At 37.1% G+C, this 18,431-nt stretch overlaps 1 protein-coding gene across 2 annotated transcripts in view; it reads right to left on the bottom strand.

Annotated features, from left to right (window-relative positions):
* Nucleotides 1-18,431, bottom strand: part of VPS8 (VPS8 subunit of CORVET complex) — a 249,543-nt gene that overhangs the window by 178,896 nt on the left and 52,216 nt on the right. For both annotated transcript variants that reach the window (XM_050778327.1, XM_050778328.1), the window contains exons 16-20: nt 14,861-14,935; nt 13,747-13,782; nt 12,776-12,866; nt 12,289-12,335; nt 10,981-11,070 (exon numbers count right to left, since the gene is read on the bottom strand). In XM_050778327.1, coding sequence (XP_050634284.1) covers nt 10,981-11,070; nt 12,289-12,335; nt 12,776-12,866; nt 13,747-13,782; nt 14,861-14,935 — 339 coding nt within the window. The remainder of the gene's footprint in view (nt 1-10,980; nt 11,071-12,288; nt 12,336-12,775; nt 12,867-13,746; nt 13,783-14,860; nt 14,936-18,431) is intronic.

Raw genomic sequence — 18,431 nt, 5'->3', positions numbered from 1 at the left:
CAGATCACTATAGTGGCTGCATGGTGGGAGCATCTGAAAAATCCAACACTGGAAACCAAGACTATTACAGTCATCAAAGAAAAAAACGGTGGACCAAACTAGGGCACTGACAGCAGGTATAAAGAACAGTGGACAAAATTATTTATAACTATAGGGTTTGGTGACAGATTGATCATGGTTTGGAAGGCATTGAGAGGAGTCTATAATTCCTAGGTTTCTGGTTTAAGTGATGGTTGAATGAAGAGGTCACAAAATGACATAAGAAATGTGGGAAGAGGTGTTAGAAGGAAGAAGGTAAGTACAATCTGGTCCACAGCAGATTTGAGGAACACCTTTACTTTGATGTTGATTAACAAGAAATTGAATACAGTAATCTGAAACATCTGGGTTAGAATTACAGATATCTAAGTTATCAGAGGAAGCAGTGAATAGAAATAAAATTGTCCAAGGACAACAGAGCGAGATGAAAAGCAGTCAACAATGGACTAAATCTTGAGGAAGACCAGTATTTATGAAATGGTCAGAGGATAGAAACAAACTGATTCAAGAAGAGTCACTGAGGTTTAAAATCAGAAGGGCACACAGTCACAGATATCTACAGGATATAGACTTTCAAGAAGGAAGAACTAATCATTGCTGTTTAATACAGAACTGACAATGAACAAGATCTGAAAAATAGGTACTGTGTTTAGCAATTTGGATATAACTGGTGTCTTTAGGTAAGGTGTTTTAGCTTCCTGATTAAAACTGACAAACTTCTAGCGAGACTGACAAAGAGTAAGAGAAAACATCAGGAATGAAGCAGAGGATATCATTATAGACATTGAAGACATCAAAAGGATAATAAGGGAATACTACGAAAATTCTACACACATAAATTTGACAATTTACATGAAGTGCACCAATTTCTCAAAAAACACAACTATCAAAACTCACTTAACATGAAATTGCTCATTTGAATACCCCTATAATTATTAAGGAAACTGAATTCATAACTTAAAATCCTCCAAAAGTAAATCTCCATGTTTAGATGGTTTCACCAGAGAATTCCACCAAACTTTTTTTTTTTTTTTTTTTTTTTTTTTTGAGATGGAGTCTCGCTCTGTCGCCCAGGCTGGAGTGCAGTGGCCAGATCTCAGCTCACTGCAAGCTCCACCTCCCGGGTTTACGCCATTCTCCTGCCTCAGCCTCCCGAGTAGCTGGGACTACAGGCACCCGCCACCTCGCCCGGCTAGTTTTTTTGGATTTTTTAGTAGAGACGGGGTTTCACCGTGTTAGCCAGGATGGTCTCGATCTCCTGACCTTGTGATCCGCCCGTCTCGGCCTCCCAAAGTGCTGGGATTACAGGCTTGAGCCACCGCACCCGGCCTCTACCAAACATTTAAAAAGTATGAAAACAAATCCTATACAATCCCTTCCACAAAATAGAAGAGGAGCAAATATTTCTCAATTCATTTTGTTAAGTTAGTATCACCCTGATACAAAAACCTGAAAAGCCATTACAAAAGAACTACAGACCAATATTCTTCATAAATAAAGATGCAAAAGTCCGTAACAAAATATTAGGAATAATAATTCACAATTACATAAAAGGAATTATACCTCATGACCAAGTGAGGTTTATTCCAGGATGCAAGACTGGTTCAATATTCAAAAACCAATCATTATAATATACCATATCAATAGCCTAAAGAAAAAAAAAAATCACATAATCATATTAAGTACATAGAAAAAGCAACTGACAAAATTCAATATCCATTCATGAAAACCCTCTTAGAAAAACCGTAATAGAGGGGAACTTCCTCAACTTGATAAAAGGTAACTACAAAAAACCTACAGCTAGTATTATACTTCATGGTGAGAAACTGAATGTTTTTACTCTAAGACTGGGAACAAGGCAAGGATGTCTGCTCTCACCTCTCTTCAATACAATGCTGAAGTTTTAGCCTATGCGATAGGCAAGAAAAGGAAAAAAATAGTACACAGATTGGGGAGGAAAAAATAAAACTGTCTCTGTTGGCAGATGACATGATTGTCCACATAGAATATCCCAAGGAATCTACAAAAAGCATTCTAGAATAAATGAGTTCTACAAGATTGCAGAATGTAAGATAAACATTCTATACACCATTACTGAACATATGAATACCAAAATTAGAAATTCCATACCATTTAAAACTGCTAAGGAAAAAAGAAATATTCGGTGTAAATCTAAAAATCCATGTATAGCACCTGTATACTAAAAACTACAAAAAAAAAAAAAAAAAGAAATAAATGGGAAAACTAGAAGACTCAGCATAGTAAAAAAATCAATTCTCCTCAAACTGATATGTTTAATATAATTTATATCAAAATAGCCACAAGATTTTTTAGAGATATAGACAAGATTATTCTAAAATTTATATGGAGAGGCAAAGAAATTGGAATAGTTGAAACAATTTTCATAAAAGAGGAAGAATCAGTCTACCCAATTTCAAGACTTACACAGCTACAGTTATCAAGACTATGTGGTACTGGCAGTGGGATAGGCACATAGATCAATGGAACAAAATAGAGAACCTAGAATTAGATTCACCATATAAGCCCAGCTGATTTTTGACAAAGCTGGTAAAGCAACTGAGTGGAGGAAAGAAGGAAAGATTGCTTTTGCAACAAATAATGTTGGAGCAATTAGGTATCTATACACACACAAAAAGGAACTTCGACCTCAGTCTCATACCTTATGTAAAAATTAACTCAAAATAGATCACACATTTAAGTTACACACAAAACTGTAAAACTTCCAGAAAAAAACAGGAGAAAATCTTCAGGACCTTAGGCTAGGCAAAGAGTTCTGAGACTTGATTTCAAAAGCACAATCTATACAAGGAAAAGCTGATAAACTGGACTTCATCAAAATTAAAACCTTTGGTTTGCAAAAGATCCTGTTAAGAAGGATGAAAAGAAAGCTACAAACTAGGAGAATTATGTCCAATAAAGGACTAGTGCCTTGACTATATTAAAACCCTATAAAGTCAACAGTATAATGAGAAACAATCCAGTTAGAAGAGAGACAAAACCCACGCAGAAACATTTCACAAAAGAAGATATACAAGTGGCAAATAAACACATGAAAAGATGTTTAACATCATTATTCATTAGGGAAACGCAAATTACAGCCACAATGAGATACCATTATGCACCTATCAGAATAGCTAAAATAAAACAGTGACTTCACCAAATGCTGGATGTGGATTAGAAACTGGATCACTCACACATTGCTGCGGGGAATGCAAAATGGTACCAGCATTCTGGAAAACTATTTGGCAGTTTCTTTAAAAATTAAACATTCAACTATCATATGATCCAACAATTGTAAACCTGGACATTTCTCCTAGAGAAAAGACATGTTCACACAGAAACCTATACAGAAATGTTTACAGCCACTTTATTTTTAATAGCCCCAAACTGGAAACAACCCAGATGTTCTTCATGGGCAAAACTGTTAATCAAACTGTGGCTCATCCATACTATGGAATACTACCCAGCAATAAAATGCAACCAACTATTGATACAAGCAACAACCTGGGAGAATCACTAAGGAATTATTATGCTGAGTTTAAAGAGTCAGTCCCAAAAGGTTACACACTCTATGATTCCATCTATATAGCATTATTGAAATTATAATTTATAGAGATGAGGAACAGACTACTGGGAATCAGAGGTTAAGGAGGGGGTGGGAGCAGAAGAGAAGTAGGTGTGGCTATAAAAGGGTAAAATGAGGGATCCATGCGGTGATGGAAATGTTCTGTATCTTTACCTTATCAATATCAATATCCTGGTTATGTGACTGTACCATAGTTTTGTGAGACGTTCTCTTATTGGGGAAAAATGGTTTAAGGGTATGGGATCTCTTTGCATTATTTCTTGCAACTGAATATGAATCTACAAATATCACAAAATTACAAATTTAATTTAAAAAAAAAAAAATACACACAATCTTTATGCCTGCCACTAACTGTTCCTAACTCAATTAAGGCAAAACCATCCAAATTAACACTTTCAATCTGGCTACTTAAAGAAAACAGGTCTTTATCAATTTTGAACATTTAAAACAGTAGGTAAAACAGAGTATTAGTTAAAGCCAAATCTATTTCTATATTTTAAGTTTTCCTCAGCAACTATTTATCAAGGACACTAAACCAGATGCTGGGAATATGGCAATGACAAAAATCAGACATGTTCCTAAACTTACACAGGTCCCTAAACATAAAACTGACATTGAATGAGTGACTTCAGTGAATAGTATTTTAGAAAGAAATGGATCTGAGTTAATCTGGGGGACAATTACACTGAGATGTGAAAATAAACAGGAGCTAGTTGAGCTACAAAGAAATGAGAAAGGATTTTTTATGAAGAGAGAACACTGTGGACAAAGGCTCTGGGTTATGAGAGAACAGGGACATTAAGACACTGAAAAGAACTCTAGTATAACAAGAATACAGAGAATTGGGGGCAGTTAGGCAAGAGTAGACTATGCAGAGCCTTAGAAAATAGTAGGAAATTGAGTCTCTACCTCAGAAACAACAGGAAGTCCTTGAAATATTTTAAAATTAGGGAAGCATCATATCTAGATTTGATATACATTTCTCCTTGGCTGCTGTGTAGAAAATGAAATGAAGTACAGTAAGAATGTGTACAAGGACATGGTGGAAACAGATGAGAGAAACTGTCAGGAGGCAGAATAGCCAGGAACAAGTAAAGGACAAGAATCACCTAATTTGCGTTAGGTGCATGGTGGATCCACTCACTAACACAGGAATCCTCAGAAAAGGCTTTGTGAGGAAACAGTTATTGAGTCTGAGGTACCTACAAAACATCCAAGCGAAAATGTAAATGGGCACCTTACTCTATAGATCTCAGAATTCAGAAGAGCAATCTAGGTTGCTAACACCAGTTAGACAGTCATGTGCCTATGTCACCTAGGGAAGAATGGAAAGCAGTGATTTGTCAACTTTGATGTTAACACTGGTTAAGAGAGTCATGTGCCTGTATCACCTAGGGAAGAATGGAAAGCAGTGATTCATCAACTTTGATGTGCTTAAGGGACATCTTGAGAGCTGACTACAAATCCTGGTCACCAACCCCAGAGGGTGATTCAGTAGGCCTGGGAAATAAAAAGTATTTTTAACAAACATCTTCAACGGCTGGGCGCGGTGGCTCAAGCCTGTAATCCCAGCACTTTGGGAGGCCGAGACGGGCGGATCACGAGGTCAGGAGATCGAGACCATCCTGGCTAACACAGTGAAACCCCGTCTCTACTAAAAAAATACAGAAAACTAGCCGGGCGCGGTGGCGGGCGCCTGTAGTCCCAACTACTCGGGAGGCTGAGGCAGGAGAATGGCGTGAACCCGGGAGGCGGAGCTTGCAGTGAGCTGAGATCTGGCCACTGCACTCCAGCCTGGGGGACAGAGCGAGACTCCGTCTCAAAAAAAAAAAAAAAAAAAAAAACCAAACATCTTCAAATGATTTTTGAAGTAAATGGTACACAGACATCTTGACAAACATTGTAATAAAAATAGAAGACAAGGGTATTGTGAAGAATCCTAACATTTCTTGGTTAAGTAAAGAAAAGGAAGAAGAACAAACAAAGAAAATCAATAAGCAGTCGGAGAGGGAGAGAAAAAACTGGAATGCATGGTATCAGGGAAGCACATGAAGATTTCAAGAAGTCTTCATGTGCTAAATGCTGCTAAGGACCAGTAAGATGAAAAATAAAAGGGTCCACAGAATTTATAGACATGGAATAGGTTAAGGAAAGAGAAGGAGATGAGGAAATGGAGACAACTCTCTTTTTTTTTTTTTTTTTTGGAGACAAGGTCTTGCTCTGTCACCCAGGTTGGAGTGCAGTGCTGTGATCTTGGCTCACTGCAGCCTCGGCCTCCCAGGCTCAAGCGAACCTCCCACCCAGCCTCCAGAGTAGCTGGGACTATAGCTGTGCACCACCACTCCCAGCTAATTTTGTGTGTGTGTGTAGAGACAAGGTTTTGCTATGTTGCCAAGGCTGTCTTGAACTCCTGAGCTCAAGTGATCTACTGACTTCGGCCTCCCAAATTGCTGGGATTACAGGCATGAGCCATCATCCCTGGCCAGAGACAACTCTTGTAAGATGTCTGGCTCTATAAAAAACGGATGAACAAGAAAGCACAGGATATTAGAGACGGTGTGGGGCAAAAAAAGAATTTGTTTGCTGCTTGACTTAGTTTTAGGGTGGGAAACACTTGAACATATATAAATGCATATGAGGAAAGCCAGAAGAAAAGGCAAGTCTCAAGATGTATGAGACAGAAATACTTTAATTCCTTTTTATCCTACTATAATAGTTATGATACAAAATAAATTATAATTATAGGTTTAAATCTCTTCTTAAATAAAAGCCACAATCTGTCCAAAATGTGACAAGATCCAAAAGTTATTTTCTGTAACTAAGACAGGACAAATATTGATCTTTGGAGAAAAGCAAAAATAGTGAATAGCCTTACATATTCTGACTCTAAGGAAAGGGTGAGGCTCCTCACCAAGGGTAAAGATTAAAATTAAGGCAGCAGGCAGGAGGTGCCACCTGCTGGTAAAACACAAATTCTCAGTATTTTGGCTGTGACAGAAATCAGTCTTAATAGGAATTTCAACTAACTCGGCTAGAGGTTACTTATGTCTCCAATAATAGCTTCTTGAGACTGAGAGAGAATCTAAGACCTTCCTACTGAGCAAAAAAAAAAAGTGTTTTAAAAACACTTCTATCAGTTGCTCACCTTGCCTTTATTTGAATACATTCCGTAATAAGAGGTGCATAAATCCAAGAGCTGTTACAACGTGAGTAGGTCATTTTAAATTGAAACACATCTTCTCCTAATTTCTACCCACTATATACTAGGCCTTCCCTCTGGAGCAATACGGCTAATCCCATAGGACAGCTTCCACCATCTCTAGGCGGGCATATCTCCACTTACTTTCTCCTCAGATTAAACAACCCAGTATTTTTTTTACCTGTTGTTTTTAAAACCGTCCACCATCTCAGTTGTGGGATGTGGCTGAGTTTATCAGCAGCCTACAAAATGACTTAGCAGTTTTATTTCAAACAGGCAACCCAGTAGTACTAGTACTTTCCTGTATCTGTGTCTTAACACACAGTTGGCTCATACTAAGTTTACGGTCAACTAAAATCCTGTCCACCTAGATCTTCCCGATCCAGTACTCACATAATTTGATTATTTGAATCTAATGAATCTAAGTCTTGATGTTAATCCTCATTAAATTTCAACTTATGATGATTTTGATTGCACTTTCTTGTCAAAATCACTTTGAACTTTGGTTCTTGACACTACCTAGATTTGACAGGCCAGTCACTAAATTTTCACCCAAATCAATGATAAAAACTTGGGTATGAAAGAGTCCTAAGATGTAATTAATACTAAGCCAGCAAAGAATATTTTTGGGTAGAAATATTTATCTAGTTGCAAATCTATTTGCTATTTACTAATCTATTCCAGCCACAAAGATAATGGAAAAATTAGGCAAATGCTTTAATGAAATCAATTATGTTATATCACAGGCATTCCAGGAATATATTATCTTTATATTCCTTTCAAAAAGGTAATTATATGAGTTTAACATGGTTGTTTTGAGGTGAATTCAAGGAAAACATTCACAAATCACATCAGGGATGTCAGCAGATAGTCTCCAAAGTCCACTCGACTTAAAAAAACAAACAAACAACAACAACAAAAAAAAAACCACTTTAAAAGTCAACCTATATAATTATTTTATGATTAAATATGATTAAACAAAACAAACATGCACTGGCTGACAGTGCATGCATTTCGCCCATCCTAATGCACTGAAGGTCACGTTTTCCAGAAGAAAACTGTCCTCCTGAATGGAATAAATTGTATCTCCCTGTATATACTCCACACTAATCAAGAATGCCTTATTTGAAAACTAATGAAAAGTTACTTGCAAATTATTCATGTTGGCCCAGATTGTTTCAACAGTATCATGGATTATAATTCTACTGGGTCTTGAGAGGTGAACAATCATAATGATATTACATATTACATATGGTAGGCTTCAGTTTTTAAATACACTTATCTGGACTTTTCCACTTTAAAACCATTCTCTGTGGTCACGAAAATGGAGTCAAAATGAGGAGCACTGTTCCATGGTATAGTGCGGCAGTCAGGATGTGAACCCTGAAGCCCACTGCTTGAATTCAAATCCTAGCTCTCTATTAGCTTTGTGACCTGGAACAAATCATTTAACCTGTCTGTGCCTTGGCGTCATTTACAAATGTGAATAGTAACAGCAGCCACCTTACAGAGTTATGGTAAGAATTAAATGAGTTAATAAACATGTATAAAGGGTCTGTAACAGTGCCAGCCACACAGTTAAGTATTAAACAGTTTAGATGCTTGCTGTAATTCTCATTCTTGGTCATTTATTAATATCACCCCTTCTCACTCATCTTCTCCCTGTGCTTGCTCTTAAAATAACAATATAATACAATGATTAGTTAAGAACTGGGCTTTGAAGTCACAAAGACCTGGATATGAGTCCCGGCTCCAGCATTTACTATAATATTACCTTGTAACTTCACTTCACTTCACTCCTCTAAGCCTGTTTCCTCCTCTATAAAATGGGGATTAAAAATGACACCTACTCCCTGGGGTGGTTGTGAGAATAAAAATACATGTCACACACTTTACATAGTACCTGGCACATCGTATGTGCTCAGTAAATCTTTGCTAAAAATCCCTATTTTGTACTCCACAGCATTTTGGTAGGCACAGTCTGTGCCATATCATTCTCCTTTCTGACAGTCTTACAAGTTCATGATACTTCTGGTATGTATCTTTAGTTATACGCCTTTCTCCATATTTATAGATGTTCTGTGATTTGCAGGTAGAACCTTCTTTCAACATTACTTTCTCCTTGAATGGTCAAAATTTTAGAATTTCCTGTTCCTTGCGAACTCATTCTTTTTTTGGAGCCTGTAGCCATGTGATTATATCCGTATTTTTTTCTGAGATATTTGCTTTCTAAAATACTGGACTCATGCTATGTATATTTTTCATCATTATTATGATTGTTAAAATAAAGTGATAATTCTTCTCTCAAGGGTCTATCTCTTCTACTTCCCCAATCATTAGTAAAAATTAAATCCAGAGAAATAGCCGCCTCCATTGTTTCCTTTACCTCCTATGAGACTAAATCACTGATAAATCAAAAATTTTATCAAATATTCCTACCAAAAGAATGAGACTTCTAACAGGTAGCTAGATGGTTACAGGGCACATTACTACTAACATTTGTTTCTCTGTACATTCTGCAGTCTGCATCAGAAACTACCATCTACAGTTCCTGTATCTGAGATTCTTTACTATTTCTCCATCAGAACATCACCTTTGTTCCTTTCGTCTTTTAGAAAGAAGCTCTCTACCACGTTTTCCCTAACATGGTGGTTTCTATATTCTCCACACACACACATACTCATTCCATTCACCCCTCCTAGTTTTTTCTACTAGATGATTTTTTTCAACAAAATATACCTTCCAATGGCCAGAGTTCCTACAACCTATTGCTGATAGGTATATTCTTGTTACAAATATTAAGTTTTCTATCTATACTGCGTTGGTATACACAAGTATTTATATATAAGGTATTGTTTCCAAACAGTTTTGTTCCCAAATGCTTTCTTTCTACCATATGTCTTCTTATTTATTTTTATAATTATTATCTAGGCTTATTTCTCCTTCTCTACTGATTAATAAGCATCCAAACAGAGTAATAACACTTACTCTACCAGAAGCTCACTAGCGTGGCATTGAACAGTACAGTTCAGGAAGCCAAATGCTTCTCTGATACCAGCCAACTCTTAACTGCCATATCTATTCTTGTCTTCCAATGTTACAAGCATCAAATAGAATATAAAAAGATAGGACCTGTGCCTGCTCTTTAGAACTTCAAAATCCCTAGATTTCTTCTAAATATTTCCATTAATGTAAACCAAAAAAACACATTATTTTGACTAGACTACAAACTTTAAGAGAGTAAAGATCATGTAAATTTCACCCACTATTGCCCAGTACCAAGTACTTATTAGACCACAGGACACACACTTTAGCCAAATCCTGCCCAAAGCCTGTTTCTGTATTGTTCACAGCTAAGAATGGACTTTACAATTTTAAGGAGTTGCTTAAAAAATCAAAAAACAAAAAAAGGAAGAAAAAGATGTGACAGAGACCACTGTAGCCTGTAAAGCCTAAACTCTGCCATCTGAGTCTTTTTAGAAAAAGTCTGCTGACCCCTGTGTTGGACACTCAAATATTTGTTAAAAGAGGAGGTAGGGAGAGGAAAAGGAGCAGTAGGAATGGGGAACAGAGATGTGCAATGAATATAACCGGAGAGCACTGCAGAAAGAAAAACCTGCATAATAAATACTATACACGTCTGTACATTGTTCTTCGGCTTTCATTTTCATTAAGTTCCAAGATAAACTAAAGGTCTTTCTTTAGCATATTTTATAGATCATATATATATTTTTTGTGATTGATCTATTATTCTTAAGTTATAGGTGCTCCTAGGAGAACTAAATTTAAACCCTGGCAGTACTAAATAACCTAGTTAACATAAATATCAGTCACCAGCAAGATGTCAGCCACTATAAGGTATCAGTTTACAGGAAAGGATCTTCACACGTATATCCTTTCCTTCCACACAGCACTAAGCAGCTAAGTGCTAAGTAACACTCCACAACGTTTTACTCATTTATACCCATTACTTAAAAATATAATCATTTAGAATGTTCTACAAGCCCTTCAATAAAGTTTTGAATACTAAAAACATGTTTAACCAAAAATGAAAGTCACATTCTCAAGTGACATAAAAGAGCAGTATTAGACCTATCCAGAGCACTGTCTACCAGAAGCACATGCAAACGTGTACCTGAAAATGCTGCTCCATCACTTGGATTTTTCCTTGGTCTGGGCACTTTTTCAGAGCTCGATCTGCATAATGGAATAGGATTTCTACCATCTGTAAGGAAAATAGCCTGGCATAGCCATTAAAATATATCTCTAAAGTTTTTCAATATTTATGTGGCCCTCCTAAATAATATAGAATTCGAATGTTATATTAAAATTATAATTGAAAATGTTAGTGGCTTTATTTACCAACTTTTTAAAACTCTAGTCTCATTTCTTTCAGCCTCAGGGCTAGTACTAATTTGCTAATCTTTCTTAAGAAATATCTCTATGTTCTAGACCTCAGTGGTATCTACACTGCTCAGAAAATGAAACATTCAAATTCTTCAGTAATCCTCTGCCTTAGGTGTTTCCCTAAAGAGCACAGATGAGCAAATCATTCGGAGTCTAAGGAGTGACCGACTTCTATCCAAGTTTTCTACAAATGTTTCTACAAATGTTTCTATTAATCTGGAATATAATTTTTACCAATGCATTTACACAACAAAAGGGAAGAAATACTATAGTCAATTAATTCAGCCCAGTCTGGAGTAGGAACGGAAAGTCAGTATTAAATAGCATCAATTATATTGATGCTAATTGATAATAACATTAAAACATTAACCCTCTCTGCTGGTTCTGGGCAACACAAACATTGCACATACAGTATTTCTCACAGTTACTTAATAAGTTCATAAAAACTGACAAATGTCAATTTTCTCTGGCCTATTACTTGGTTCAGAAATTTCCCAGGTTTTCTTCCTCCTCCTTCCTGCTGGCTTTTGGCTATGTACTTTATTACCTTCATAAAAGAGTGAGCAAGGGAAAAAGAAAAGGTGATTAAGAAAGAATTTTAAAAGTATTCAAGATGACACAGAGAATTGTAACCGGAATTTTTTTTTTTTTTTTTTTTTTTTTTTTTTTTTTTTTTTTAGATACAGGTCTCACTCTGTCACCCAGGCTGGAGTGCAGTGGTGCAATCATAGCTCAACTGTAGCCTTGAACTCCTAGCCTCAAGTGATCCTCTGGCCTCGGCCTCCCAAGTAGCTAGGACTACAGGTGCATACTACCATGCCTAGCTAATTTTTTTATTTTTTGTAGAGATGAGGTCTTGCTATTTTGCCCATGCTACTCTTGAACCCCTGACCCCAAGTGTGTGTGTGTGTGTGTGTGTGTTTAATACACTCTCTCCTAGATTGTAGCCATTTACGTACTCATGCCCAAAGATATGAGCAAATGCCAAAAGCAAATCTGTACTGCATTCTAGTAAAGGCCCTATTAAAACACTCACCCGGTCTGCAACAATAGCCTTTCGCTTACTGGCATCCCCTGATAATCCTGCAGAGAAGGAAAATCCAACAAAAAAACAAAAGTTAGTCTACATCTTTAGTAGTGACACTATGTCTGGTTTCATATTCATAAGACGTGTAACATCAGGTATAATTGTAACAATCCTTAGGTATCAAAATGTTGGATAATACACCATAATAGGAACACCTCAAATCTACTGGACCAGATAGCACATCAATGTACTTCTCTTTCGTTCTAATAGTAATTTCCTTACAAAATAATTTTTAAAGTGACATTTTAATTTCTATACCCTCTATTTGTCACCTTAACCTTCTTAACTGAAAGTCTATAAGGTTTAATAGCATCCTGTTTATAAATTTATAAACACTTGAACACTCAGCTAAAAGTGTCCTGTGAGTGGTTAGTACTATCCGTTCCCTCTACTCCAGGAGAACCATGTCTACTACACTGTAATTCTGTCTACTCACCCACTACAGCTTTTGCTTTTCCTTCATGGAAAGACCACGCAAGAGCCAAGGCTTCTGTAAGACAATCTTGTTTCAGGAGATGATCCACTCTCTAAATGGAAAAATGAGAGAAATCAGACCCCTTTGTCCGACCAGTCACCTCAGAATTCCTATTCCACCTCAAATCTTTCCAGAAGTTGCTGCTTAGTGGCAAAAATTATTTTAATAATTATGTGAATATCTTATTTCAAAGAAAAATATCTTAAAGCACTAGATAGTATAGTGACTGTATAGGCTAGTATAGACAGCCACAGGGCCTAAATATGAAAAGGGGTAATAGCTGGAATGTCATTGTAGGAGAAATGGCTAGTTGTTTATCACAACATTGATTTCTCCCTCCTTGGTAGTAACAAACCCCATGTTTATTTGAGACAGCAATATAGCAGCTGAAGGATATTTCTAAGACTACCTCGTAGCCACTGGGAACAATGTGACTAAGCTCTGGCTAATGACAAGTGGAAGTGTTGTCTGGTATTTCTGGGATGTCATCTTAAGAGGTAGGAGACATCCTTTATTTTTCTCTTTCTTCCTTCCTAAAATGTGGTAACAGCTGGAGCTCTAGCAACCACACTGAATTATAAAATGACCCTGAGACCAGAACATCAAAGACAAACATGGTGGAACAGGACAGCACGCTTAAGCTTATGGAATTCCTACAACAGTTGCGGACCACCTAGCTCCAGGTTGCTTTTACATGACACAGAAATCTTATTTAAGCCACTATTATTTTGAATTTTCTAATATATGTAGACAAACCTAATTCTAACTTATAATGTCAGTTCTAGCAAATCAAGTACCTAACAGCTATAATAGTTTTCATGTACATTCTGAAATTAAGAAGCTTACCAAATAATCTTCTGAAAAGTCAAAACAGAAATGTTAAGAAGCTATCAATTCAGTAACTCTGACATGTGAAATTACTTGGAACTCACCTCTCTCCAGCTCCTCAGCATCATCACATAAACAGACTGAAAAGTAAAGAGATGGAAATTAAAATGATCACCCTTAACAGACTTCTTTGGGAGATACATTCGTCATAGTCCCACATCTCACTTGACAGCTCTTTAAGTAAAACATTTCATAATACAGTTAGAAGTATATCTTAGAATTTACTAATGGGTCTTCAAGAACGCTTTTCTTTTTTTTGGGACAGAGTCTCGCTCTGTTGCCCAGGCTGGAGTGCAGCAGCGGGATCTTGGCTCACTGCAACCTCCTCCTCCGGGGTTCAAATGATTCTCATTCCTCAGCTTCTTGAGTAGCTGAGATTACAGGCGCCTGTCACCACAACTGGCTAATTTTTGTATTTTTACTAGAGACAGGGTTTTGCCACGTTGGCCAGGCTGGTCTTGAACTCTCAGCCTCATGTGATCTGCCCGCCGAGGCCTTCCAAAGTGCTGGGATTACAGGTGTGAGCCAACGCATCTGGCCTAGAACCCACATTAAAGAGTAAGTCAAATATTTAAAGGCCTACAGTCCAAGAAGGAGTTAATTCCATGGACAAGAAGCAAGGAAAGCCCAAGCTCATTTCCCTCTACTGACTTGGCAATATTTTGGTTAAATTTTAATAATGAAGAAATGTTTCTCCATATTTTTAAAAAAGCACAGGAACAAATTGAGATAAATTGAGATACAAAAAGTTCCTATTCCAACAATTCTATTCTAAGTCAAATACCTCAATGCATTTTAATCAGCATCCTAGGCTGATCTAAGCTAAAAGCCATCTTAATTACATGACAAATATCGACGATTAGGTAGCTGTCTGATCATAAAAACAAAAATGTGAAGGAAGCTTACAAAAGCACAACTCTGAATCAAGAAAATAAGCATCCTATTAGCCAGCACCTAAACAAAAGTAAAGAATATGTCTAAAAGTGGAGGAAAAAAAAATAATTAACTAAAAATTATGACTACCTAACCACAAACCATTTTGGATAATTGCTGATCAATATTCACTTCGCAATATACTGCCCTCTTTACCAGCAATCTCCTTCAGCCTCAACTACCCCGATACATAGAAATACCAACTCACAGAGTAAAAGAGCTTACTTTTGTCCCCAAATAAAAGATCTGACCACCATAGCTACTGATGGATTGATAACAAGCCTTCTCTCCAACCAAAGCCTGGAAAAAAAACATACATACAAAAAAGGTTAAAAAAATTCCTTTGTATTTAATGTATTTTTTAACATTTCGTCACTATTAATGACTTACTAGTTACACGCCTTTTTTAGTGATTATAGTTTACAATGTGTAATTTATCTCAGTCTACATTTAAATAATGTTTGACATATGCTGTAAGAACCTTGCAATGATGTACTTTCATCTCCTACATCCCGGCGCTATGTACTATTTTTGTTATATATACTGCTTCTATAGATCATAAACTTCACAACACATTATTTTTGTTTTAGACGGTCAATTGCTTTTGTTAAACAACAGTATTGAGATATAACATACACCATAAAATTCACTCATTAGCCACACAATTCAATGATTTTTTAGTAAATTCATAGTTGTTCAGCCATTATCAAAACCCATTTTGAGAACATTATCATCACTCTGCAAAGATCCTTGTACCCATCTGTAGTCAATCCCATTCCCACCTCCAAACCCAGGTAACCACTAATGTACATCTGTCTCTAAATTACATTGACCTTTTCTAGACATTTTATATCAATAGAATTAAACAAAAATGTGCTCTTATTGTATGTCTTCTTTCACTTAGTATTTTTAAGGTTCATCCATGTTGTAGCCAAGTATCAGTTGTCATACTTTTCACTGTGGAAGAGTATTCTATTAAATGGCTATGCCACATTTTGTACATCCCTTTACCAGTTAGTGAATATTTAGATTGTTTTCACTCTTCAGTTATGAAGAACAATACTACTATGTGTGTTCATATACAAGTTTTTATATAAGCATGTATTTCCAACTCTTTTGGAAACACAGGAGCAGAACTTCTGGGTCAGATTGGTAATTCAATGTTTAACTTTTTTTTTTTTTTTTAAGACAGAGTCTCACTCTGTACCCCAGGCTGGAGTGCAGTGGCACAATCTCGGCTCACTGCAACCTCTGCCTCCCAGGTTCAAGCGATTCTCCTGCCTCCACCTTCCGAGTAGCTGGGATTACAGGTGCTTACCACCAAGTCTAGCTGATTTTTGTATTTTTAGTAGAGACAGGGTTTCACTACGTTGCCCAGGCTGGTCTCGAACTCCTGACCTCAGGTGATCCTCCCGCCTCGGCCTCCCAAAGTGCTGGGATTACAGGCAAGAGCCACCATGCCCGGCCTCAATGATTAACTTTTTAATAAAGTGCCAAACCATCTTCCACAGCATTTGCACCATTTTGGTTTCCTACCATCAATCTATGAGGCTTCCAATATCGCCACATCCTTGCCAACACTTGTTATTCTTTTTTTTATGATAGCCTTCCCACTTCCCAGTGGGTGTGAAGCAGTATTTCATTTGATTTTGATTAGGTATTTGATCCCTAATACCTAATGATGTTGAGCAGTGCCCCAAGTGTTCATTGTCCACTTCTAAATCTTTACAGATCACTGCCGACTATCTGATGAGAAATGTGTTCTCATAATTATTGCTCCTCTGCATTTAATGTGTCTTTTTTTCCCACTGGTTGCTTTAAAATTTTTCTCCTTATCACTAATTTTGATCAATTCATATACAGTTTATTTTAGTTGTGCTTGGGTTCACTGAGCTTCTTAAACGTGTGTGTCTACAGTTTTAGAAAAGTTTTTGACCATTATTTTTTCCAATTTCTTCTCTCCTTTCCTTTAGAGATTGTAACTACACGTACATTAGGCTATCTGACGTGTTCTCACAGTTCGCTAATACTATTTCTTAAAATTATTTTTCTGTGTTTCATTTTGTATAATTTCTGTTGTATCTTCAAATTCATTAATCGTTTTTTCTGTGTTGCCTAATCTGCCATTAATCCCATCCAGGGCATTTTTTTTCATCTATAAGCACTGGTTTTCATCTCTAGAAGTCTGATGTGCATCTTTTTAAATATCTTCCATGTCTCTACTTAACTTTTTTAACTAAAGAGTATAGTTATAATAACTTTTATGTCTTTGTCTGCTAACATTTATGTCAGGTGTGAGTTAGTTTTTATTTTTCTCCTCATTATAGGTTGTTTTTCTTCTTTGCATACCTAGTAATCTCTAATTGGATGAGAGACATTGTGAATTTTAACTTGTTGGTTTCTGGATCTTTCTGTATTCCATTTTTTTTTTTTTTTTTTTAGACGGAGTCTCGCTGTCGCCCAGGCTTGAGTGCAGTGGGGTGATCTCGGCTCCCTGCAAGCTCCACCTCCCAGGTTCACACCATTCTCCTGCCTCAGCCTACAGAGTAGCACTACAGGCTCCCCAGAGTAGCTGGGTTTCACTTTAGCCAGGATGGTCTCCCTCCTGACCTTGTGATCCACCCACCTCGCCTCCCAAAGTGTTAATTTTTTTTTTTTGTGCTTTGTTCTAGAAGATAAGTGATTTGGAAACGGGGTTTGATCCTTTCTGGTCTTACTTTTAAGTGTTTAGCTGGGACCAGGATTCTAGGTGAGGCAAGACGACTCTGAGGTCTCTACCCACTGTCCTGTGAATCATGAAGCTTTCCATTCTGGCTGATGTAACAAGCCCCAGCCCTGTGTAAGCACTAGATACGGCCTCTAAAGTTTCAAATGGCTCTTTCCTGGTCCTTGGGCAGCTTCCTTGTATGCATTTGCTGAGGAGTTGATGAACACTCTTTCATAGTGCGCCCCAGCACTCAACCAAACTCAACCCAATTTTGTCTTCCTGCAATCTCAGCTGTGTCTTCTCAACTCATGGAGTCTTCTAGGCTCCAATTGGGTTCCTCCACAGCCCAGATGCCCTCTGGAGGCTGGAAGCTAGGACAATCACAGAGTTCACAGCATTTGTTCCCCATTTTGTGAGAGATTGCTGTCCGTCATTACAGATGTCCAGTGTCTTAAGAACTGCTGTTTACTTTTCTTCTTCTTCCCTCCCCCTTCCCCTCCCCCTCCCCCTCCCTTCTCCTTCACCTTCTTCGGTTATTTCAAGCAGGAGAGTAAATCTAATTCCCCACAACTCTATCTTGGCTAAAAGTACAATTTCAAAGTCCACTGGTATTTTTAATACCATTCAAACACAAGAAAATAAAGTATGGAACAGTAATTATTATTATCACTTAGTGAATTATATTGCACTATCATTTCTTATTCTGACTTTTCTTGGTTTTTAAAGTGGGAGGCTGGAAGACCCTTTCATATATATTTTACGCTCTGAAGTTTTAATATGAGGGAGATTTGAGCAAAGCCTACACATCATGCTATAGTCACTCATTAAATATTACCATCATTACTATTTTTTTCAAAAAATGATCCAAGGAAGTCTCACGATGGTCTAAATTTCCTACTTAAAGATTTGTGGTTTAGGAACATGAGATTACAATTCAAGTTGATTGAACTATAAACTATCTGTGGAAATTGCTTAAGGCCATTATTGTAGTTGCTTAACGATACAATAAAATTAATGCTAAGGCCATAACTCTGTTGTGTCCTCCTTCTCTCTAGGCTCCTGCATCTCATCTATTACCTATTTCTAGAG

The sequence above is a fragment of the Macaca thibetana genome, chromosome 2 (genome assembly GCF_024542745.1).
Source record: "Macaca thibetana thibetana isolate TM-01 chromosome 2, ASM2454274v1, whole genome shotgun sequence".
In the NCBI taxonomy this organism is placed as follows: Eukaryota; Metazoa; Chordata; class Mammalia; order Primates; family Cercopithecidae; genus Macaca; species Macaca thibetana.
This window is presented reverse-complemented; position numbering and strand designations above follow the sequence as displayed.